Raw genomic sequence first — 26454 nt, 5'->3', positions numbered from 1 at the left:
CAGGACTTGGACAAGGAGACCCCTTATCACTCTTGCTATTCAATTTGGCCTTAGAATATGTAATTAGTAAAATATCATCTAAGCTGACAAGGGGATTTGCGAATAGAGGATAGGATCAAAACTATTGTTGGCCTTTTCTCATGATACGTGCAGTCGCTCATTCCATAAGAGTAAATGTTTTCACAACTCGAGGAGAAAACAGGTAGTCTGGGCTTTCAAATAAGTGAAGAGAAGACGAAATACGTGCTAATAACCAAAAATCCAAGACCAAAGAGTTAGGCAGAACATAACTATTAATGGCCACAAATTGGAATTGGTAAAAAAAGAGTTTAAATATATGGTGGTAGTCACACATGACGACTATATCTGAGGCCTATAGAATCAAAACCTGAGAGATCCATGTGTTGAAATTTTGTCAGGAGCCTAACAGAACATTAAAATGTAAATTTTCCAAAAAGTATCCGGTATTTTTCAATCAAAGGGGCATCAATCAATATCATAAGATGGCACACTCATTTGTAATTTTTTTGCACGCCCCTTACATCTTCAGAAATTTGTACTTAGTTTGGATTTAGCAGAACGAAAAGTGTAGGATTTAGCAGATTTTGATTCTGATGGGCTCATCTAAAAAGAGGTCTCGGCAAGTATAGTTGCGTGAAATAGACCATTATACTCCGTACCATCATTATTAAGATCTAAATTAAGATTGTATAACTAATTATTCGCTAAGATAAGATGGGGAGTTCATGTGATAAATCAGAGGAAGACAGAGTGTTAAAGACGGTGTTTTTTGAAAGACGATAGAAGATAAGTAGGCAGTCCCAGAAAAAGATGAAAGGATGATGAAGAATCGAAGTATCCTGAATTAACAAAGACTGCTTGTAGAAATATTTGAATATTTGAAAACAACGATGTTAACCATGTTATTTCACTTTAAAATTCGTGAAATCCAAACAGTGAGAGAAAATTTTAATACCTTCTGTACACTTTTTAGATAATTGTTTAATTGCAGCTCTCGAAACATTTTAAATTTTGAAAAATGGCTCGGACTATCAAGGACCTTGGCCACCCCTGTCATATAATATTAATATATCTATGTCATAAGTCTTTAATTTGTATTATTGATATATAACGTATGACGTAGATATATTAATATTATATGACATATGACAAAAGCCCAGAACAAATGAGAAGCGTTAATAAGCCCTATTGCCTCTATAAGTAATTATTTTATTTTGTGTAAATATAAATAATAATAAAACAAATTTTATAATTTTCATATTTATTTTTGAACATTCATAATAAATTTTTTATAATATAACATACATTCACAACTAATTATTAATTCAAAACAGCAGTCAAGTTAGTATACAGACTGGCAGTTTTTAAAAACAATAATTAAAAAATATATACAATGCATACAAATACGTGAATACTTAAGACTTAAGAAATATAAAATGTTTTAAACAACTTAAATATTTTTGTTAGTTATTCTACTATATCACAGCTTATAAACGCATATTTGCGTTAGAACTATATCTCATTATGCAGTTTGTGACCACTACAACGCTTAGGAGAGGGGGGGCAACATTTTGGCTCCAATGCTTTTTCAAGGCATCATATTTTTTTCCAATCCTCCTGAAAAAAGTACAGTGGAACCCCGTTAACTCGGATTAATTGGGACCGCGGCCGATCCGGGTTATCGAAAATCCGGGTTAGCCGGAGAAAATGGTAAAAATTAATAAAATATGGTATGCTTACAGATAAACTCCGTTATAATTGTCACAAAGACACTGGTAAACCACGTTCGCATTCCACACAAAACCACACATACAAAGTGTCGTCAAAAGTCTCATTCTTAGCTTTATTAGCTTTGCACCGATTGTCCAAACTGTCTTTTGTTATCATTTTGAAAAAAAAATTCTTCGATTTTAGTTCTATTTTTCTTCCAATCCGATGCTGTAGATGTACCGACACCATAATATATTGCTGCAAGATTCACCTTTATCAATTCTACTTAATGCTTCTAGTTTCTTTTCCATTGTCACTACAACATTTTTACGTTTTGTTGCCCTTATAGACAAAAGACATGCAAACATAAAATCTGAATAAATTTACGAACGATTACAAAACACGACTTAACTACACACAATACCGTATCTGATGTTATGTTATTTAATAACAGTGATGACTAAGACCATTGTTAAAAAAAGAATTTTAATAGTCTTTTCTAAACAATGCTAAGATAGTTTCAAATAAAGGATAATACAGGTGCCTGTTGTTTTCGACAATGAATGTGGTGTGCCATGAGTCATTTTTACTATGGTATATGTAGTTCAATCCGGTTCCATTATGTCTCAAATATTATATTACATAGAGTTGGTACAAAACCTCGTGAACCTTGAAAATGCGTATGTATAACCGAAATAAAATGAAGCCAAAAACATACGACTATTTTATTTGCTGCGAATTGCGCGACAGGGTCCCATCTGCACCCTGATATTTTCAGTAATGTCGGATTCATCAATCGTTTCGTTTGTATATTGACGTCACCAAATGAATGAATTAGGTTCACGAGATTTTGTAACAGCAATACATTTTTATTGTTGAAATGTTTGTCTGATAAAAATCGGTTCGGGTTAGCCGGACTTTCGGGTTATCGGGGGCCGACTTATCGGGGTTCCACTGTAATAAGTATTTTTGAAAAATTTAAACGCAGACTGAAAATTACGTTATTACCGATGGCCGAAAGTCCCTGAAAACTTTTATGTTTATTTTAATAAGTTACAGGGGTGAAAAAAAGAGAAAATTTAGTGTGATTTTTAATTTCAAATATCTCTCACTCAAAAGAAACTGTTTGTTTATTCTAAGAAACTTTCGGTCCTCGGTAATAATGTAATCTTTCAGTCTCCGTAAAAATTTTTCAAAAATATTTATTAGTTTTCTCAGGATTCGAAAAAATTAATGCATTTAAAAAGGATTGGAGCCGAAATTTTGCGCCTACCCCCTTAAGAGAATTTAGTGTGTCATATTAGTCCAGATCTTGATTCTATTCAGATAACAATGAAAAGTGATAAATATTTGCGAAAGTTTTTTTTTCAACTTTTGCCAACAGGCCGCCAGAGACTAAACAGAATGACAATGATTTTTAGAGCAGAATCCACAAAAGACTGTCTAGACAATAAAAGTAATAATTCCAGACCACAGTTACTTGGGAGACTGTAGTGTAGAATTATTTCATCCAGAACTTTCGTTTTGCATGCTCAGTTGGCGATCAGCCGAAGTCAGGAAGACAATCGCTTTTGATGATAAGACGAAACGTCAAAAAAAATGTTCACATGTGACTATTTTATTCTGCTCGGGAACTTCTGCTAGAATACTCTTCATTATGTTTACGCATTATGGCAATCAAATATTCTCAATATATTCAAAATACGACTTTAAACTGTTCAAAATTCACCTAAATCAAAGCAGCAGCGTAACGTAACATTATCATTGATGTGCCCTTTAAGAAATTTTGAATATATAAAGTTGCTATTAACAAACCATTTCTCCAATGAACAAAACATAATATAAAATGAATGATCTCCTACATTATTAAGCATACATACATTTGGTCATCTATTACATGTAACCATTACTTTATACTTCACAGCCAGAAGCACATATCCTTACAGATTCTTGATTTTTCATAGCTACAATCTTACCTTCCACTATTAACACTGTAGTAACAAATAAAAACAGGCTTGAAAAACTATTTCAAGAGTATGCTAATGGACCAAGAGAATTTATGTATTATTTATAATGCAACGTCGGAAAAAAATTATTTTAAGACAACTGGTTCTTTAATATACTTATTATTCCCTATGCTTCCTCGAACACCGTACCGGCCATCTGGCTACTGATACAGGTTGCCTTCATTACTGCGCAGCACACTTGTACAGGTAAATATATCGAATTTAAAATTATTGTAAGACGAAAATTTTTTTTGTCATTACTTTTTAAACATTATTAGAAATATGAATTATAATTGCCAGACATTTCTGTGGTTTAAAAAGTAATGACAAAAAAATGTTTCGTCCTAAAATAATTTAAATTCAATATACAGGGTGATTGATGAGTGTGATAAAACTCAGTAAATTCGCTATAGTAATATATAGCAATAAAAGTTAATAACAAAAAAGAATGTGTGTGTACTTTGTACGCACGTAAGAAGTTATACTTCTATTATATGATTTCAACAAAATAAAGATACTTAAAAGTTTATTTAATTGATAAACTAATTTTGATATTACCAATTTCAAAAATTTTTTATTAAAACAACACCAAAAATAAAAAAAGGATAACAATCGTCCGTGTCAGGATTTGAACCCGGGACCTTCGCGTTATGTAGTCGAATGCTCTACCAATAACCCATCAGGGTTTTGTTTTTACGGCTTCTGGGACGTAATTACAAACGACAGTGACAAACAGATCAAGTGAAGTATTAAATATAAAAATATTTAAAATACTTATTATCTTACTCCAAGGAAAACAAATCCAAAGACACAAAAATTATAATAAATATATTTACTAAAAACACTAATATATTATTTTCAAACCTTAGTTGCACATAACTTGGATAATTTAGCAACTAACAATATACTGTCGGTGTGCGCATGCGCCAGGGAATGTAAAAATTCACCCTCGTACCTAAAGAATTATAACTTCAAAAATTGTAGCCAACTTTCAGCTTTACATTACGAAATTAGTTAGAATGTTACAGGGTGTTCGATAACATATAGTGGCAGACCAAACTTATGTTTTTTTTAAATGGAACACCCTATTATTTTATTTTATATTCGAAATTCTCTTAACTTCCCCATCACAAAAATATAAAGGTTTGTTATGTTATATAGGGCTTTTACAAAGTTATAACCAATTTTTTATGAAAATCGTAACAAGTTCAGCTCCCTGTATAAATAAAAATAAGCACAACAGCAATGGTTTATTGGTGCTATATTTTTTTGTTGATTGTGAAGATTTTTAAGAATTGTTAATATTGCTAATTTTCCTTATATCGAATACAGGGTGAGTCAAAAACGCAAGTACATTCTATTCTCAGAAACTGTAAATGGAACACCCTGTATTTTACATCACCATCGAAAAGTATCATTGCCGTACTTTAATTTTTTTAAAATATTCCCTATGCCTAAATTTGTTAGTTTTCGAGATATTTTCATTTTTCAGAGGAGCAAGTTATTAATTAAGGTGTTCTATTTAAAATTACTGAGAAAATAATATACTTACTTGCGTTTTGAGTCATCCTGTATCCGATATAAAGAAAATTAGCAATATCAACAATTTTTATAAATTTTGACAATCAACAAAAAAATATGGCACCAATAAACCATTGCTGTTTTGCTTATTTTGCTTATTTTGATTTATACAGGGAGCTGAACTTATTACGATTTTCGTAGAACATTGGTTAAAACTTTGTAAATACCCTGTATAACATAACAAACCTTTATATTTTTGTGATGGGGAAGTTAAGAACATTTCGAATATAAAATAAAATATGGGGTGTTCCATTTAAAAAAAACACACAAGTTTGGTCTGCCACTATGTTATCGAACACCCTGTAAAATTCTGACTAATTTTGTAATGTGAAGCTCAAAGTTGGCTTCCATTTTTTTATTAACTTTTATTGCTATCTATTACTATAGCGGATCTACTGAGCTTTATCACACTAATCAGTCACCCTGATTTTGTATTTACCTGTACAGGTGTGCTGGGCAGTAATGAATGCAACCTGTATCAGCAGCCAGATGGCCGGTACGGTGTTCGATGAAGCATAGAGAACAATATATGAAGGAATCAGCTGTCTTAAAATATTTTCTCGAAAACGTTGCTAGCTCTTAGACCATAACAAGGCAAATACAAACACAGCACATGCAGTAGCGGATTTCGAGATAACAAAAGATCAGAACCTGGGTAATGAATTAACATACCCACCCACAAGACAGGAAATAATGGATACCGTTAAAGCACTCGGTATGACAACATGCCAGCTGAAAATCTCAAAATTGAAGGACATACACTGTTGGATAGATTTCATAAATTAGTAACAGACGTGGGCAACAAAAAAAATTACAGGAAAACTAGAGGAGAGCTGCCAAGGAAAGGGTTGCTAGGGGAGACCAGGGCTTGACTTAAGCTGTGGCGCCATAGGAGAGAGAACAAATACATTTCGTTCATCTACATGGCCAAAGTATGTGACCTTTGTAGTTATTTGTTCTAAAAAGTTTTTTTCTTGTTTACTTGTTATTTCAGTATTGGTAAATAGTCTACTAGGCTCATTTAAAATAAAAAAATATTAAATAAGAAAATCTACGGTTTCCTTTTGATTTAAATCTGTCTCCTGCCATCCCCCGATAGCGCTATTTCTAGGTCTACCTGTTGTCAAGGAGGCTCTGAGGAAAACAAATTTACACCAACACGACCGTAGTTTCTCGATATAAATTAAAACTATTTATATCGCAGTATGGTTAGAACGCCCTCTAACGGGGAATAAGTGAAATGAATTTCGATTCGATTCAAGTTCTCTGTTTAACCCAGGTATGACAATACCAAAAGGCACCGTTAGGAAAATATTCCAATTTGCAGTTCAGAAAATCTGTATGAAACGAGTCTGTGTACTCTAATACAGAGTATGGCATTAGTAAGATAAGAAAATCTACGGTTTCGTTTTGATTTAAATCTGTCTCCCTCCATCCTCCATACTATTACTAGGTCTACCTGTTGTCAAGGAGGCACTGAGGAAGACAAATTTATAAGGTAGATTTTCTTATTTTACTAATGCCATAATGTGTATTAGAGTACACAGACTCGTTTCATACAGGTTCTCTGAACTGTAAATTGGAATATTTTTCTAACGGTGCCTTTTGGTATTGTCATACCTGGGTTAAACAGAGAACTTGAATCAAGTCGAAATTCATTTCACTTATTCCCCGTTAGAGGGCGTTCTAACCATACTGCGATATAAATAGTTTTAATGTATATCGAGAAACTACGGTTGTGCTGGTGTAAATGTGTCTTCCTCAGAGCCTCCTTGACAACAGGTAGACCTAGAAATAGTACTATCGGAGGATGGAGGGAGACAGATTTAAATCAAAACGAAACCGTAGATTTTCTTATTTTACTAATGCCACACTCTGTATTAGAGTACACAGACTCGTTTCATACAGGTTCTCTGAACTGTAAATTGGAATATTTTCCTAACGGTGCCTTTTGGTATTGTCATACCTGGGTTAAACAGAGAACTTGAATCGAGTCGAAATTCATTTCAAAAAAAATATTAATCAGTGATATAAAAAATTATCAAATCATAGCTACCTGTAAATCACAAACTGCATGATTAAAATACTGATAAATGTCCTCTCATAATTGAGGTATACAGTACTGTCACGATATTTTTGCATATTTAAAATAATCAGTTTTACATAGTTCTACACAAGCACCACTTTGAGGTATCCAATAAGATAACAACGGCATATCACACTTATGTATTTCCAAAGTCCTCATGAGGTTATCACAATGCTTCTTAGACCAACTGAGAACACACGAAATGCTATACCAATGCATGATAAGGCTTTTAATTTGATGGTAGAGTGCCGAATTGGATATACTTGTATCTTCTAATGCTTCTTTTATACATGTATGAAGTCTAGGAAGAATGAGAGGTACACTACCTTCGAATTTAACATTCCATATATCTTTGATTTTGGATATAGTACACAACTGTCCTTTACTTGGTAGTTTAAAACCTTTGGGTAACAATTCCTGAAAGTATTTTACAATACTTGTATCTACCTCTTCAATGTGAATTCCAGTTAATACACAATAAGCAATTGTATCATATACAGCATCTGACATTTCTAGTTTTACGTTTCTTAATTTTTCTATTGAGGAACAATCTACTGGACAGGATGGAATGTTATGAGGTACTCTTTGGAATATTTTTGACCGTAATAAAAACACAAACCACATATGGAGCTGGGCGTAGATAGCAGATTCACCAATTAGCTCTGGAAGAGATCTTAGAACTTTTTCCATGTTGTTGGTGGAAGATCTTTCAGTTGTATTCAGTTTGTCTGCTTTTTGCTGTATGCCCTCACTGATCTTCTTCAAGTTATTTTCTATGAAATCATAGTGGCTAAGCAAAGATATCTGCAATCAAATAAATAATATTAAAGGTTAAAGTTGAGATATTATTGAATACTTGTAATATTGTCGCTGTGAAATCAAACTGGCATAAATGCAAAAAAAACATTTTTCACTAGAGCGTTCCAAAGATTTCGCAATTAATTTTTTATCACTTATTACCCTTTAATTCACACTAGGGGTACGATTTGCTTGGATAAAATTATGAAATCTTGCTTGTTGAAGTATTCATAGCCCATAACCAGCTTATTGACTAAATCCAGCGAAATATGCAGATAAGCCACCATGACTTTAAAATGTGATTACTGTTTGCACTTAAGCCACAGTGACAACTGATTATCTGCCAATAATTCAGATCTAGGATGTGATACAATTCAGTTTTACTTACATGACAGATAACCTTTAATCGTAAAGTTTAGGAAGAGACTGATGCAATGGGCAATAGGTCTGTTTTCTGTTAGCAAAGTGGTGATTAAAACATGCAAACTGGCCTAACGCCATTTGACAGACTTTTTTGACCTAATTTTATGACAGTTTGATATAAAAAAGACAAAAATAAGAGAAATATTTTGATACCAATATATCGCTTTCACAGCGACGATATATCAAAACTTACATGTAAAATGACCAATAAATATATATATTTACCTGTTGTTTTCCAAGAACAATTATACAATATTTTCTCTTAAAGCCCCTTGAAAATGAATCCTTTACACTAAAAACATGTGCAATGATATGACCTCGAGTGTTATCTCCAAAATACATTGTTCCAGAAGTTTTTCCATCCTGCAAAACCATCTGCAACAATACATGTTTTATTATAAATAAATAATAAAAAAAATATTTTATTTATTTTGCTTTCTTATTAGCTTTGCTGGAATATCTTTTTTTTTCAATTTTCATTAAAAATTTTATTTCTTCCAATACAGTCAAAGCTTTGTCTGAATTCTATGAAGAGGGTATGAAGATCTATGTTATCTTCGTAGCATTTCTCAATAATTGTTTCTGTATTATGTGGATAACATCTGCAGTGGATCTGCATTCCCGAATCCTTGCTGGTGGTCCCCAATTTTTTCTGTGTGAATTGAGTGAGTTTGTGTCTGATAAGAGCTGTTAGAATTTTGTATGTTGTACTCAGTAGAGATATTCCTCTATACTTCGTCTAATTTACTTACCGTTGCATGTCATTCGCACAATAGCCTGTGACGTCACATGATACTAACACGAAATATTTAGGCGGTAGGTGTGTTCATTTTTAGAATCATTTTGCCTAGTACACTGGAATTACAGCCACTAGACATATTTTATTATATACGTGTAGAAATAATATTTGAAGATTTCTATTAATGTTAACCTAAAGAAATACACAATAATATGTTTCATTTAATTTGTATAAATGGATTATAAAGCGTTTTTATGAAGCACATTTGCTCGGACCACACTGTAACTGTAATCGAACGAAGGTGACATTTTAGAATAAATTGGTAACATTTATTTGACAGTTGCGGTGATGACACTTCATATTTGTTTATATTCTTTACTCTAACCCGTTGTCCTAGGTGAGCGACAAACGCGACAACGCGACACGACGCGACGCGACGCGAAAATATCAAGTAATGGTTGTATTTGTGTGTGGCCTACGTTTTCGGGTTAATCAGTCTACGACAAGACGCGACGAAGTGCGAATTTGTTTTGTTCGCGATTGTTCGCGACGAGACACGACGCACTGAAGCAGTGTCAGTGTCAAGCTTGCAGTGTCAAGTGCAAGTTGCTTTTTTCAATTCAAATTATGCTACTCAATAGTTTATTAAATAAATAAAAACTAATATGTATAGTACCAGTGTTTTTTCATTAACATACTTTAAAGCCAGTAACAGCGTCTTCTCAATAGAAATTGGTTTTTGAAAATTACTTATTGACAGTTGAATATGTACTGGGTTTAACAGCTGCAATAATATAATCGAAAGTGCATGGTAATAAGCCACAATACACTTTAAACCGACGTGGATTATTTATTAATTTCGAATATAAATGATGAAACTCTCCAAATTTATTTCGCTCTAAATATATGATATTTGTTGTCTTTCTTCTTCGTTTATGGAATTTTTTAAAGCTAAGTATTTAATATGAATTTTCCAGCAAAACTGCAGTATACTTCCCCATACTTAAGATTAGGAATGAATTGATATCGTCACCTTTGTCCTGGTTTGAGTGATGGAAAGCGACGCGATGCGACGCTACATAAGCCACACGTCGCGTTAATTACTGGTCGCATCGCATCGCAACGCATCGCATCGCGTCGCGTCGTTTTCCGTCGCTCACCTAGGACAACGGGTCAGTATTTGTTTCATTATATTTACTGTTTTTATTATGTACTTTAACGTAAGATTATAACTTAATTCTTGTTTTCTATTTCTAAAGTTTTTATTTATTTACATTGAATATTAATTTGTTTTGTTGTATAATCCATGTTTAAAATAATTATGTGATCTATTTGATTTAAAATGGATCCAGGATTTTTTTATATTTCGGCAACTATGTCAACTTACATCTTTGGCATAGATAATGACATGCAACGGTAAGTAAATTAGATGGACTGTATAGTTGTTACAGTCTGTTACTTCTCCTTACTTAAATAATGGTATAATTCTGCCTTCTTTCGAATCCTCGGGTATTTCTTCTCCTTCCCATATTCTAATTATTAGGTTGTAGATGCTCATTAATAATTTTTTCCTCTATTTTTAATCAGCTCATTGAGAATTTCATCTGCGCCAGATGTTTTTTCTGTTTCATTTTTTTAATGATGTGTAAATGTTCATCATGTTCTTCCTCTTTCTTTGAGTCTATATACTTCTGTGAAGTGTGTTTCCCACGATCCATTGTCAATTTTAACCACTAGTCTGCAATTTTCTTCCTGCTTGTTTTCTTCCTAGTAGTATATTGTGTAATTTTGCTTTTTAATGTTTCCTTCTCACTTCCATCTTACTTTTTATTGTGCTAGTATGTTGATTCTGTATCTTTGCAGTTCTCTTGCTACCTCTTCCATTTTCCCTGGTCTCAATAATTTATTACATCACAGGCCTTGATAAGCACACAGATTTTAGGCATTTCTCTATACAGGCAGCTGGAGTATTTATAGCCATCACAGCCAAAAACAGGTAAAGAAAAATATTCTTCGATCTCATTTTCCCTCGTTATAACAAATATACCTCGTTATAGGTGTTATAGTTCAATAGGAATTTCATGGGACACCTAATGTACCTTTTTATAAGCAAATTGTAATAACCATGTTCACTATAGAGAGAGTATACTGTACTACGATTATTAAAAAAGGTAAAGATCTAAAACACTATCAACAGAGATTAGAATATTAAAAGAGATACCTAACGATAGATAGAACCAGAAGCAAGGAAATTACAGAAAGGTCGGAGATAAATTAATACCAAACTGGATTCAAGAAAATCAGCTGGGTTCAAATTGATATATTTCACATATCAAAACAAACCATTTTATTAGGGAAGGGTGCCAGAGTTGTTGGGAAAGAAAAGAACTAAAAAAGATAACTAGGAGATAGGGGATAATTTGACGAAGAGTTGTACATCATTGATTAAAACCAAAATATTTACAAATACGTATAATAAAAGTATATACTCACTTCAATACTAAGACTTCTTAAAATTGCATCTTTTAACAGATGTGATGTTTTAGAATCGAATGATGTTCTTGATGTAATGTATTGCTTTCTTTCGTCTTCACATGCATACACTGTATCAAGTTTTATTGATTCACAAGCTGAACAAATGGGAACTTTGAGACAAGATGGTTTTTCAGGAATTTTGTCAAATGCTTCAGTACACAAAATTACACAGGGTCCATGAGTATCACAAAAATGTCCCATAGCGATTATTACTTCCATTACTTTAGACTCTATTGATAAAAACAAACATTTTTTGTAAAGTAAATGTGTGAGTCACAATCACATGAAATTGTTTAAAAATAGAAAAATCACGAGATTTGTAAGTCAATGATTTTTCACAGATATTCTATTTTTACTATACTTTTTACATCAATGAATGACTTGTGCATTTTTATGAATAGGTTATTACCTATGGTTATTACGTTAATTAGTTTAGAAAAGTTGGCTGAGAAAATAAAATATAAATCATCACTTTTGCAATTTTTGATTAAAATATGAAAATAAAAATAAGTCTCCGACGTAATGGTTGAGAAGTCACAACCATAGATAAATAATATAGTATTACCAGATAGATAGGCAACTCACTGTAAAAATTTGGTTCCTTACGCCATTTGCGAGCGATGTGTTAACTAATCACCATTTGGCGGGAAATTCAAATGGACAAGCATTAATTTTATCCGTTTAGCGCCTCTTGCGGGCAATTTCGTTACTAATTAAAATATCTTTATATTTTACAAGAAATAATCTCACCTATATTATTAAAATAAAATACCAAAACTTACTAAGCTTGTTAAAGTATTTTATTTAAATAATATCTAAGTAATACTCATAAATTATTCGGAATTCTCAAGTTGCAAAATATGTTATTTTTGCTGTCAAATTTAGTAAGGAAAAGGGATATAAAAAAGTTAGACAATTTTTTTCTAAATATATGTACGTGTATTTATTCGTTGTTTCAGATAAAACAGTTATAAACTAATTACTATTTACCATTTACCTATGCATTTTCTAACTTTTTTATGATTTGTACACAACAATAATAAATCATGTTTATTTTTTTTATTAACACAACACCAAAGTTCTTTCGCAACTAAAACAAAACTACACACTACACTTTATAAACGAAGGATAAGGAACCAACTGAAATTGAAATTACTAAGAATAAATCGTTACAGATAATACAATAAAAACTGTAAACTAATAGAAAATTATTTGTACTTGCACTAACTCTAGCTGTCATTACTTTTGAAGAATTGACAATCGAGTTAAGCCTCGTTTGATTATTTTATTTGTGACATTCAGGTATGGTGTTTTAACATAAATGATTGGTTAAAGTCTTCGTGAGCGAGAAAGGCTGTCGTTTCTCTTTATTTAGCTGAGCGGTGTGGAAGTGGTGGGGGAAATTCCCCAATTTTTCCATATGAGATTCCGGGTCATGGTCACAACTACAACCTCTTCTTCTTTTATATTGTGACAGATGTCTTAACCGTACATGTAAATAACCATCTTATGTTCTAGTTTGTCCCAGAAAACACGTATGTACGTACGTTTTTTCCTTCGATTCTACATAGTTTCTGAAAAAAGTAGATATGATAGATAATCTTATATAGATAATAATCGATTCTTGAAAGTAAATCATGCACAAACGGATTGATGAACTGACCACGGCGGGAGTGCCGCAGGGCTCCTCTCTGGGGCTACTGCTTTGGAATGCTCTATTTAACGAGATTCTGGAAACTGACCTGTGCATTGGTGCATGCAATACATGCGCATATGCGGATGAACTGGTGCTGGTGGAGCACAACAAAAACTAGGTATTATAGTCAATCATGCATATAGAGGAAATCGAGTCCTCAACAAAGTGAAGACGTAGATGGGAAGCAGGGACCTCGTACTTGCATCCGAGAAAACTGAAATGATCATGAAGGGTCCGAGGGCTTTACCATATAGTTTTTGAACATAATTGGCTTCCGTTTTGATTCAATTCGAGTCTCTTGCCATCCTCTGACACTGTGTTTCGGGGTCTACTCTTTTTCAAAGAGGCTTTGCAAGAAGACTGATTTAAATCAAAACGAGACGAGAAGATGGTATAAATATTAAAATATTTACACCGGCGAACCACCGGAGTATGGTTAGACTGACTTCTATTAAATTTCACTCATCTTATCGTTCCCTGTTAGAGGTCAGTATAATCATACTCTGGTGTAAATATTTTAATATGTTTACCATCTCGTTTCGTTTTGATTTAAATTAGGCTTCTTGCAAAGCCTCTTTGAAAAGGGTAGACCCCGAAACACGGTGTCAGAGGGCAAGAGACTCGAATTGAATCAAAACGAAACCGATTATTTTCATTTTTGTTGCATACTCTGTATTTATTAGAGTACAAAATGACAGCGTTTCATATGGGTAATCTGCGATGCATTGTTGGAATATTTTCCTAGCGTCGCCCGTTGGTACGGAGTACCTGGGTTAACAGGTTACTTTGATTCGTTGTGACATTCATTTCACTCATTTCATATAGTTTTTGCCATGGATGGGGAAAGGATTACCTGCCAAAAAAGTGAAGTAGCACTAAATACGAGACGAACCTTTGGTGAACAAGTGAAATACGTCGTCCGCAAGGTAGAGAAGAGAACTTCGGCGCTGACATAAATTATGCTGAACGTGGGAGTTTCAGGGAGAAGGGGCCAAAGGAGAGAATTTTAATGTAAGTGGTCCACTCTATCCTACTGTGCTCTACGCGGCACCAGTATGGCAACATGTGCTTAACGTCAGTAAATATAGGAGAATGGTAGAGAAAGTTCAAAGAAAAGGCACTACTAACGGTAGGACGTGCGTAAAGAACATCAACGGTGGCCATACAAGCAATCGCGGGGGTGTTACCTATATTTACCTGATGATGAATGCCAAAGGAAAGAGCGGAAACCTACGGGAAGAATGAGCAGGAGAAAATAGTAGCTAGGTATTGCAGCAGAACGAAGTGGCAGGAAGAATGGGCAAACGAGCATAGGGCGGCCTGGACAAGTATATTCATTTATTCATTTCAAATACCTATCACAGACTGGATGCAGTGCAGCGACACTAATAACTACTTTGTCACTCAGTTCCTATATAACAAAATGCATGGCTCCTTCAGGACCTACCGAGAAAGGATAGGGAAGGTAGCGGAGGGAAACTGCAGACTGGCTGATACGGCCGAGCACTGTGTATTTGAGATAATCACATAGAAAAGAGGAATAAGAGGTCTCAGCAAGGATGGTTGCAGGGAATAGAGCATTATATATTCCCTATCATCATTATTAAGATCCCAGCTGCTAAAAAGACAATCTAAATTAAGACTGTATGGAAGTGAAACATGGACTCTACATCAGCAGGAAATATAAACTGCTGGTGTTTGAAAGGAAGGTTCTCCGAATGATATTTGAGGTGAATTGTCAGGAAAGAGGAAAAGGCGCCGCAATGCTGAATAAGTTTCTCTATGTGATACTGAAAACATCGTCAGACATATAAAAGCTAATCTGATCATCATGTTTCACTTCCATATGTAACAACTGGGCGAATAATTGACAATCAGTGATGAGATAGGTAGGTCATGTGGTAAGATCCGAGGAAGACAGTGTTTTTTGAGAGACCAGAAGGTAGATCAGTAGGCCGTCCCAAAAAAAGATAGAAGGATGATGTTGAAGCCGATTTATCTAGGATTGAAGACTCACCCCGAGTTGTAAAGTCAGTCAAGAAGTAGGTAGGGTAAATGCAAATACCATAATGCAGGTGGCAATTTGGGGAAAGACTGAATCGATACTGGAGGCAGTAATTCGAATTGTCAGAAAGAAGGAAATATTAGAGAGGAATCTACAGCAAAGATCAGAGAGAGAGAGAGAGAGAGAGAGAGACAAACAGAGAGATAGAGAGAGAGGAGAGAGACAGAAGGAGAGGGAGAGACAGAGAGAGAGTAGTGATTGTAGTGAGGTATACACCTTTCCTTATAGTAGATTCAATAACGGTGAGAGAGAGAGATAGAGAGAGAGTGAAAGAGAGTAGTGATTGTAGTGAGGTATCGACCTTTCCTTAGTAGCTTCAATAACGGTGAGAGAGAGAGATAGAGAGAGAGAGTGAAAGAGAGTAGTGATTGTAGTGAGGTATCGACCTTTCCTTAGTAGCTTCATTAACGGCGACTGGTGACCAGATATCAGATATCAACTTCGCATTCACTGTCTCGCAAAACGTGTTTATTTATAGAATAAATATTATGATATTCACGACGAATGTGAAGTAACAACTGGTGAGTATTAGGAACCGTGAATTTTAGGAACTGTGAAATACAATGTATGTATTTTACATTATTGCAAACGTATTGAATATTTTTTTCTTTCATAAAAACACTCTTAAAAGTATATAAAAGAAATTAGTTGACATTTTCTAGTTATTTTTAGTTTTATTTACAGAGGAAGCGAAGTTTTGCATTGCTTTTTAAATGGATTACTTTATTGTTGGTATTGTAAGTTTATATTATAAATAAGTCAACCAGCTATAGTTTATTTTTTAACCAAGAGGAGTAAACAAAAAGACAGATTCACACCAAAAAAAGTCACTAGAAAAATTTCCAAATACATCTTCTGTTTTGGTTGACCATGTCAGCCCTCAACGGTAATCCATAAATATTATATTAATACGTCGCTAAAGAGTTCTAAAAACAACTGCTTCTTATATAAAAGCAGACTAAAAATCTAGAAATTAAAGAAATAACACAGAAAACCGCCGATATAACTTAATTAACTTATGAAATGCCAAGAGTGTCAAAATTTGAAAAATGTCATTATTGTCAAAATTTTATAACGGTGGAGTAAACTTGCCTGCGGTTGGACCAGTTACAAACAAGCATTACAGCGCGGTAAATTTGAATTCCCTCTTGGTTTAAAAACAAACCATAGTTGCGTTAAACATATTCAATATCAACAATATATGTTTTTATAGTACGAGTATGACCTAATACAGAGTAATTGCGATCGTGTTTAGTTTACAATTATTGTGACTGCCTGTTACTGTACATAAAAGAACGGTGATCGCGGTCACTGTTAAAATCACCGTTATATAAAAATCACTGTCACTGATCACGGCGTGATTTAAAAATCACCACATTCACCATCACCAAAAGAGAGAGTTGGGCTATTCATGCGATGCATCAGTCTCTAGAGGACCTACTGCACCTTAGTTGGAAGGCAGGGAGCTATGGAGGAATCTGTGAGCATGGACTCCTTTGGGAGGACTGAGTGCAGATGGACCCTTCCTCCCCGAATCCAACACACGCCAGGGCAACTTTAACGGGACATGGCCCGATACTTCTTTAGGTTTACCACCTGCTTCCCGTAATAAAATAAACAACATTATTATGTGCTTTACTCTTACATAAATAAAAATAATTATTAGAAAAAAAATAATTCACTTTTATTTTTACTTAAACATATTAACAAAAATAATATTAAATTAACTGTTTTTACTAAACTTTATTTTCTTTTTCTTTTTGGCTGGTGAAGTATTTTCTTCAACTTGTTGTATACTGCTTTCATCAACAATTTGTGAAGTCCTCTTTTTCTTCTTCGATTTTTTAATTGGTTCTTCCACATCTTCAATTTCTACAGTTTCAGCTTCAGCCACTTCATCTTCTTTTTTAATTTGAATCGGAGGTATTATAACCATAGATGTAATTCTACACCCGGCAGTTATTTTACTAACTTCTTCCAGAGCTTTATTACAGACTTTTATTTCACCACTGCTTGAACCCGATATGATCCAATCTTCAAATTTAGCTAAAACTTTAACTCTGTCTTTATGGACTTTATTTGTAGTCTTTTTCAATGAAGATAATTTAACTAAACTTATATTTCCATCTTCATAACCAACTAGTATTTTTTTGTCTGAATACCAAATACAACTGCTAACTTTAACATCGTGTTCTATCACTTGGAGTATACCTCCAGATTCAGTGCCCCATATTTCTGTGTATTTTCCACCATAAAGTATAAACCTAACTCCATCAGCAGCCCAGCATATTTTAAATATACTTTTTGGATCTTTACTTTTGCTTTTTAAGTTGACTGCGTAAGCTTGACGCCCTTTTACCAAATTCCATGTTCTTAATGTACAATCATCTCCTAAAGTCAAAGCCAACTTTCCAGTTGGGTGTACTGCAATGTCTATTATTGCTGAGCCTTTGTGAGCTTTGTCCCATAGTTTTTCAACCTAAAAATAAAACCAGAATTTTTTGGAACAAGCCTTGATATTATAAAGAATTTATAGAAAGAAAGTTGTATTAAATAAAATGTAACAAAATAAAATTTGTGGAATTATCAAAATGATACTTCATTCCCTTTTAGCTGTAGTTCATTCAGAATTCGCCAGTAAATGGGATCCTCTTCATGACTCTCCTGACTTGTTTCTATCAATATGTTTCTCCTCTTTATTCTCGAATTCCTTGTATCATTGATATAGTCTCCATTCAACATTTTTGTAGTCTATCTGTTATTGTTCCATCTTGGAATAAAGGGAATATATTAGAAAAATGTTATGTCCACATTCTCAATCTATTCTATCTCCCAGAGTAACCATGTGTTTCTACTTGTTTTTACCTTCTACAATCTTTGTAAAATGTGTGAGACTGTTCAATGTAACTAATAAGTAATATAAAGTGTAATGGAAGGTGAAAACAGTTAAAAATATAATACATAGTTTCAACATTACAGTCATGTTGGACATGGTTGACTGTTTAAGGTTCTTGGTTACAGAGTCTGTAGTAAGTCTCCAAGAAAGAAACCTATTGTATGATCACTAGCTGTTCCAACTTCCTTGGTGGTGGTTGTTCGAGATCATCATTTGGGAGGTAAGCTAATCTGAGAATTACCTCCTTCGTCTTGATCTTCAACCTTCTTGTCATTAAATCCCTAGAATAAAGATTCATCAATGGCAGTGTTTTGATATGTAGTTCGACTATTATGCAGGTCTTAGGGACTTTGGCAGATTGGCTATATACAGGGTGTAACGAAAATACAGGTCATAAATTAAATCGCATATTCGGAGACCAAAAATAGTTCGATTGAACCTAATTTACCTTAATACAAATATGCACATAAAAAAAGTTACAGCCCTTTGAAGTTACAAAATTAAAATCGATTTTTTCGAATATATCGAAAACTATTAGAGATTTTTTATTGAAAATGGACATGTGGCATTCCTATGGCAGGAGCATCTTAAAAAAGAATTATAGTGAAATTTGTGCACCCCATAAAAATGTTATGGGGGTTTTGTTCCCTTAAACCCCCCCAAACTTTTGTGTACGTTCCAATTAAATTATTATTGTGGTACCATTAGTTAAATTCAATATTTCTAGAACTTTTTTGCCTCTTAGTATTTTTTCGAAAAGGCAGTTTTTATCGAGTTGCGGCTTCTTTTTTAATATGTTTACATAAAAATTTTATGGGGGTTTTCTTCCTTTAAACCCCCAAATGTTTGTGTATGTTCCAATTAAACTTTTACTGCGGTACCATTAGTTAAACACAGTGTTTTTAAAAGTTTTTTGCCTCTTTGTATTTTTTCGAGAAGGCACTTTTAATCGAGATATTACTTCTTTTTTAATATGGTTCAAAATATACCTAAAAATGTAAATTATAAATAAATTTTCATATTATTACCAAGTCTCCATAATCGTACTTAACCATATACAAATATGTGGTGGATTTGACAAATATTCAAAATATCTCGATAAAAACTGACTTTTCGAAAAAGTACTTAGAGGCAAAAAAGTTTTTAAAATATTGTGTTTAACTAATGGTACTACAATAATAATTAAATTGGAACGTACACAAAAGTTTGGGGGGTTTAAAAGAACAAAACCCCCATAAAATATTTATGGGGTGTCCAAATTTCACTATAATTTTTTCTTAAGATACTATTACCATAAGAATGCCACGTGTCTATTTTCAATAAAAGATCTCTAATAGTTTTCGATATATTGGAAAAAATCGATTTTCATTTTGTAACTTCAAAGGGCTGTAACTTTTTTTATGTGCACATTTGTACTAAGGTAAGTTAGGTTCAATCGAACTATTTTTGGTCCCAGAATAAATGGTTAAATTTATGACCTGTATTTTTGTTACACGCTGTATAAGCTTTCAATCAGTTACTGATACATGTCTTATTTTACCCTTTTAAATTCAGGGTTCTTGTACGAAAGATACATCAAACCTTCTTATGGTAACAGTAAGTTCTGCTGAAGCTGCCTTAGCGCGGTTTCACACACTAAGAATTTTAAACGTGCGACGTTTGTGATGCACGATGAAATTCTAATAGTGGCTCGAGAACCTTCCTCCCTTCACCGAACGTTTCAAGCCATCGCATGTTCAAAATTTTTGGTGTGTGAAACGGGCGTTACTGTGCTAGGGTTTCACACTCTGATTACAGTCATTGACGCCTCTGATAGTCTAAGTGATACCTTTCCAAGTCTGTGATATGCCTTGACATTAAACAACATCTAATACTTTGTAAGAGACTCATAGATCGTGTATATGAGGATTTGGATGTCCTCCCTAATCTTTCAATTTTTTAAAGTCTGGTCTTCCATCTTAAGGTCTTGATTTTGCATCTTTAGACAGATCTTGATTGATACTTCATCAGTTTCTTTCTCGTGGACATGATTGAGGACTATAGGGCACTTGAGCATATTGGAGATAACTACTGTTGGTGATAATTCCCATAGATATTTCCACCATTGATGTGCCTTAGTACGGTATGCATCAAAACAAAGGACGCTGAAATCAGGAAGCCTGTGAAATGTAATCGCGTCATATGAAACAAGTGACAATAGTTGTCATGGTATTTTTAAACATTGTTTATTCTAACAAACTGTCAAAAAGATTCGAAATGGTGCTTACAATGCAAGAAAAATATTTATTATTGAGTATTATTTCCGCTCATATGGGAATGGACGATCAAATGGACCTAGTTTGTTAATGGTTGCTAATCAATTTCGGGAAGAGTTTCAGAAGCCTGCACCGACTAATAAGGACTTTTTAAGAGTCGTTGCAAAATTTCGACGAACAGGAAGCGTTCTAACTCAACTAAAAAGCTGTACTGATCGTCAAGGAAGGCTATTTCAACTGGTGTTAGAATCACCAAAAAGAAGTCTCCGCAGAACATCTCTAAAAATGAATTTGAGTAAAACGTCTACCCGAAGAATGTTTAAGAAGATTGGTGGTTTTCCATATAAAATACAGATTGGCCAACACTTGACAAAACAAGACAAGAAATCAAGAGTTGTTTATTGTGCTTCAGTCTTGGCAATGATTTATGCACAACCCCTATTTTTTTCTAACGTGTGGTTTACAGACGAATGTCACATCCATCTGAATGGATTTATCAATCGACAGACAAATCGTTTTCTTGGTTTTGAACAACCAGACATCATCGTAGAGAAACCTCTTCATAGTGACCGTGTAACGATTTGGTGCGCAGTGTCAGGTAATGGATTATTGGGCCCTTACTTCGTGGAAGACGAGCATGGAAGACCAGTTACACTAAATCAAGTGCGATATAGAGAACAACTTTGACACCATTTTTTATTGATCTCAGATAATTCTGTCGGGCCAGAAACATACAGTTGAATACCCGATGGTTCCAACAGGATGGGGCTACTTGTCATACCACGAGAGCATCCTTAGATCTGATTCGAGAAAATTTTGAAGACCGCGTAATTTCCCATAATACGAATTTTCCTTACCCTTCTCATTCACCTGATCTAACAACTCTTGATGCTTACGTATGGGGTATGCTGAAACAAGCCGTTTTTACAGAAAACCCACCGGCAACTATTGATGAACTCCGTGAAAAAATTTTGACCTTTTTCAGAAGAATGCAGCAACGTATTTTTAATAACATGATAAGCAATCTTGTTAAGCGTTATAAGTGGAACGCAATGGCGAGCACTTTGAACACATTTTGTATAGAAGCAAAACTTAAAATTCGCATTATTTGAAATATTGTTATTTAATTTTTCATGTTTAATAAAGCTTTAGTTTTTCAATGTCATTTGTTTTGGCGCATACTGTAGTTTAGAAGAAAATCTGTAGAAATAGTTTATACACACATGTATACTATTCAATGCTCCAGTATAGGCAAGAAAAAAATGTACCTACATGACTTTGAAGATAAGTTTAACACAGTTTGGAGAAATGTTATGCTTAATTTCAATCCCTATCTATAATCAATCAATCAATCATTTGTTTGTCATTTGTGTCTCATTTGTTTGTCTATTGTCATAAAACTTTCATCTGGTGAATGAATCTGTTGCAATCCGGCAACTGGTAGTTTGACGATTCTGACCAAAGGGAATTGCCAAAAATTTGTTTAATTAACTTCAATTAATATCTAAAGAAACAAATAATTATTGATTCATGTTTTCTTCTTCTTCTTCTTCTTGTGGTGCTTTCTCCTTTAGTGGAGGTTAGCGACTACACTGGCGAATCTGTCTCTGTCCAATGCGGCTCTAAACAAAGATGTTGAATCAAGGCCAGTCCAGTCTCTGATATTTCTAAGCCATGAAATCTGGCGCCTACAGGGACCCCGATTTCCTTCAATCTTGCCCTGGATGATCAGTTGCGTGAGGCGGTACTTTTTGTTTCTCATTATGTGTCCCAGGTAGCTAACTTTTCTGACTTAATTGATTTTTAGCAGTTCCCTATGTGTACCTATTCTCCTCAGAACATTTTCATTGGTGGTGTGGGTTGTCCAAGGTATTTTCGAGATTCTTCTATAAAGCCAGAGTTCAAAGGCTTCTAACTTGTTCATCAGTGTTGTGTTGAGTATCCAGGCCTCTGTTCCATACAAAAGTATTGACCTCACATAGCAATGCAGAAATCGACATCTAAGGCCGATATTAATGCTACTGTTACAAAATAAGCTTTTCATTTTGATAAACCCTTGTCGGGCTACCTCTATTCTCGCTCTTACTTCTTGTTTATAATCAAGTTGATTGTTGAACCAGCAACCAAGATATTTGTATTGGTTTACGTATTCAGGCTGTTGGTGTTTCACATATATTGGAAGGGGTAAATTTTTGTTCCTTGATATTTTCATAACTTTAGTTTTCGCAGTATTGATCTTCATCCCCATTTTTTCACAACTCTCAGTAACCCTATCCAACAGTATCTGCAGACTATGGTCAGAATCAGTCATTAATACTGTGTCATCTGCATACCGGATGTTATTTACTCTTTGACCGTTTATCCTGATTCCTTCTGAAGAGAACCATAAAGCAATCGCAAATATTCAAAAATATTTATGTTTTATATAAATTAAAAAACAAAATAATTTACTCCTGACCATCTAACATCTCACCTAACAAGACAATATACGGTGAACACCTACGAAGAAATGCACGGCACCTTAAGGCCATCTGTACATAATTGGCAAATATTTTACGACTATCCCTACTTTTTCTGTCTTAACACGGCAAATTACGTGTAGTAAAATTCTCACTGGTATGGATATGTAAAATTTACTTGACAATGTCATCATTAACTTTAAAGATGGCTTTTGAATGTTCTTGGATAACTGTTACTTGTATAATTAATTGCCTTAATTATTAATTCAGTTAATTAATATGATAATTTTTTCACTAACTATGTATTCAGTGATTGTAATAATTTATCTATTGTACAACAAAAACTAATAATCAATCGAGGAAAGAGGAAAAGTGATAAAGTGATTTTTTAATAATATATTGTAACTATGAAACACTTACAATTTTAAACGTCTTTAACAACAAAATACTTGGATCACTGAATATATCCTGGTGTACTCTCTTCTTGGATATTCCATAAATAATAAACAATAAATAACTTTTTATTAAGTTCACTTCTTAAATCAATTAATAAATAATAATAAACAATAAATAACTTTTTATTAAGTTCACTTCTTAAATAAATTATTTATCAAATACACTATCAATATTATTTAATCAACAACTCAAAATATTCACGATGCCATGTCAAATATTTAAAATTGTCACTGATAGTGTTCTCAGGATTCGAAAAAAATGAATCCCATTTGAATAGCATTGGAGCAGAAACTATGTCTCCATCCCCTTAAGAAGAAGGAAATATTTATTGTGGTCATTACAAATCCATAACATAATATAATTCTTTAGTTACCTGCCAATTGCCTACTCGTGTGATGGCTAACAACCCATCTTGACTGCCCGAAAGTATGTGCGAATGGTTAGGAGTAAAATCTAAACATGTAACTGTAGAACTATGATGTGATAACATGCAATGTTCTTTTCGCATTCTAAAGTCATATATAATTATACGATCATCTGCACCTCCTGAAGCGACATAGTGGTCACACCTGGTTAGGGAACGTATACTAGCACTGTGATCATGAGAAGCAAAGCTTTGAACCAGCTGTGAGTCCTGAAAGAGAAATATAAATATTATAATAGCAGATATAGGGTTGCATATAACTAAGAAGTAATCTCTCCAGATAAAATCTCAAAGTGTTAACATGCACTATACACTGCATACTGCATGTACACTGATGTACACTGGAGAAATGTTTCATGAAACCCACATGTAGTTTCTGATTAATTAGTCTTTGAATACTTACTTTTTCAAAAAACTCATATCCTATTAAAAACTCTTCGTATGTACCAGCAACAATTTCAAACGTTTTCATTCTGTATGTATTTTCATGTGTTTACTAAAATAAAATCAAAATTTTTATAGGTTATATTTTGAAATGTTTGAGGTTAGATAATTCTTCTTTTGTAGTAAAGTGAGATCATTGGATAATGAGCCACTGGATATGAGTGAGGCAGTGAGGTGTATGACTCTAATGCTGGGGCCACAGTAACGTCTAATGCAGTAAATAACGCATTATTATTTTGCATTACAGAGATGGCAAATAATGCGTTAACTACCAGCATTAGACGTTACTGTGGCCCCAGCATAAGGGTGGATAAAATTAATTTGCTGTCTTGTAATTTTGATTGCCTACCTACAGTTGTATACTGATATACAGGGTGTAACAAAAGGTAGGTCATAATTAAATCACATATTCTGGGAGCAAGAATAGTTCGATTGAACCTAACGTACCTTAATACAAATATGCACATAAAAACAGTTACAGCGGTGCTTGAGATCTTTGGTATCACTAAATAATTTTTAATTTGGTCCAAGATTAAAAAAAGAATATGTGTGTAGGTACTTTGTACGCACGTAAGAAGTTATACTTATATTATATGATTTCAACGAAATCAATATACTTTAAACAGTTTATTTATATTTTACTTTCCAAAAATTTTTATTCAAACAATACCAAAAATTTAAAAAACAAAAGAATCAAACACACGCAAACACATTAAAAAATGAAACAAAGAAATGATTTCTGAACAGTAATTTTTATCAAAAATTTTAACTAAATACGTATTTTCTGAAAAAAAAATATAATAAATATTACTTACATACAATCATAAAATGTATAAAAAAAAATAAAAATGTGCATTGGGGATCGAACCTGCGTATATCCAGGTTGTTAGATTTTGAAATCAACACATGGAGAATTTAACCAATGAGACATATGAGTGATGTGGGAAGATACACCAAGTGAAAGTTTAAACTTTTTTGACAGTTGCTTATTCTCTTAGTTTAATTAAATTAAATTTGATTTTTGTGGAATTAAAATACAACAAAACATAGACTAAAAAAACAATATTTTAGATGAAGATTGGTAGGAATTTTGTTGGTTATCAAATTATGTAAATCAAAGCATTACCTACTATGGATAGCTAGGTACATTTTACATTTTCCAAATAGGTATGTAATTTTCTATTACAATACTGAAATATTTACAATTACATACATGTTGCTTTTAAAAACTATTTAAAAAGTCACTACAATTATAAACTTGCTTTTGTCTTTGTCCTCACAACAATAAAAACTAATATACATAACATTTTTTTACCCATAACCTCCATAGAGGTAATTTTGACAGGTAACCCATAACCTCCAATTATTGACAGGTAATTTTAATACCCAATCAAAGCACGTTATAACGTTTGAGCTACGCCCAGGACCAAGACTTTTGATGAATTCGCGCACATATACCATTTACTCCCAAACATGCCTAAAGAAGTATACCTTCAAAGAATTTACTTTAAAACCAATTTTTTTCAAAAATGAGCACTTTAAACCGATGAAACTTACAGATCATATAAACAGTACATAGTATATGAAGTAAATGGTAAAGCGGTAACGATTAATTTAATTTAGAATGTTAATTAGGGGGTGATTTTACCAAAAAAAGGTTGCTTATTGCTTGTTCTTATTGCTAGTAACTTTTTTAAATTAAAGAAATTGTAATGAGCTTTTCCCGAAAAGTTCTTAATTTTTTGGTTATTTCACGTTGAAATATTCGATTTGGAATTTGACGAATAAGAACCTACTTTTCATTAGCTACAACACTCATCTTCTACTGGGTTTGCAGACTTCATATTAAATTATCTTTTT

General features: G+C 33.4%; 2 protein-coding genes across 2 annotated transcripts; both read right to left on the bottom strand.

Moving 5' to 3' along the window:
• Positions 1–1265: 1265 nt before the first annotated feature.
• LOC126884606 (uncharacterized) lies at positions 1266–13474 on the bottom strand. The gene is made up of 3 exons (XM_050650610.1): positions 11858–13474; positions 8851–9000; positions 1266–8208 (listed from the first exon to the last, which is right to left on the bottom strand). The coding sequence occupies exons 1-3, from the start codon at positions 12116–12118 to the stop codon at positions 7444–7446; spliced, it is 1176 nt and encodes a 391-aa protein (XP_050506567.1). The 5' UTR covers positions 12119–13474; the 3' UTR covers positions 1266–7443.
• A 3845-nt stretch (positions 13475–17319) lies between these two features.
• Positions 17320–24752, bottom strand: LOC126884607 (p21-activated protein kinase-interacting protein 1-like). The gene is made up of 3 exons (XM_050650611.1): positions 24554–24752; positions 24100–24360; positions 17320–18139 (listed from the first exon to the last, which is right to left on the bottom strand). Exons 1-3 carry the CDS (start codon positions 24620–24622, stop codon positions 17384–17386), a joined length of 1086 nt encoding a protein of 361 aa, XP_050506568.1. The 5' UTR covers positions 24623–24752; the 3' UTR covers positions 17320–17383.
• Positions 24753–26454: the final 1702 nt, after the last annotated feature.

Source organism: Diabrotica virgifera, chromosome 5 (genome assembly GCF_917563875.1).
Source record: "Diabrotica virgifera virgifera chromosome 5, PGI_DIABVI_V3a".
Lineage (NCBI taxonomy): Eukaryota > Metazoa > Arthropoda > Insecta > Coleoptera > Chrysomelidae > Diabrotica > Diabrotica virgifera.
This window is presented reverse-complemented; position numbering and strand designations above follow the sequence as displayed.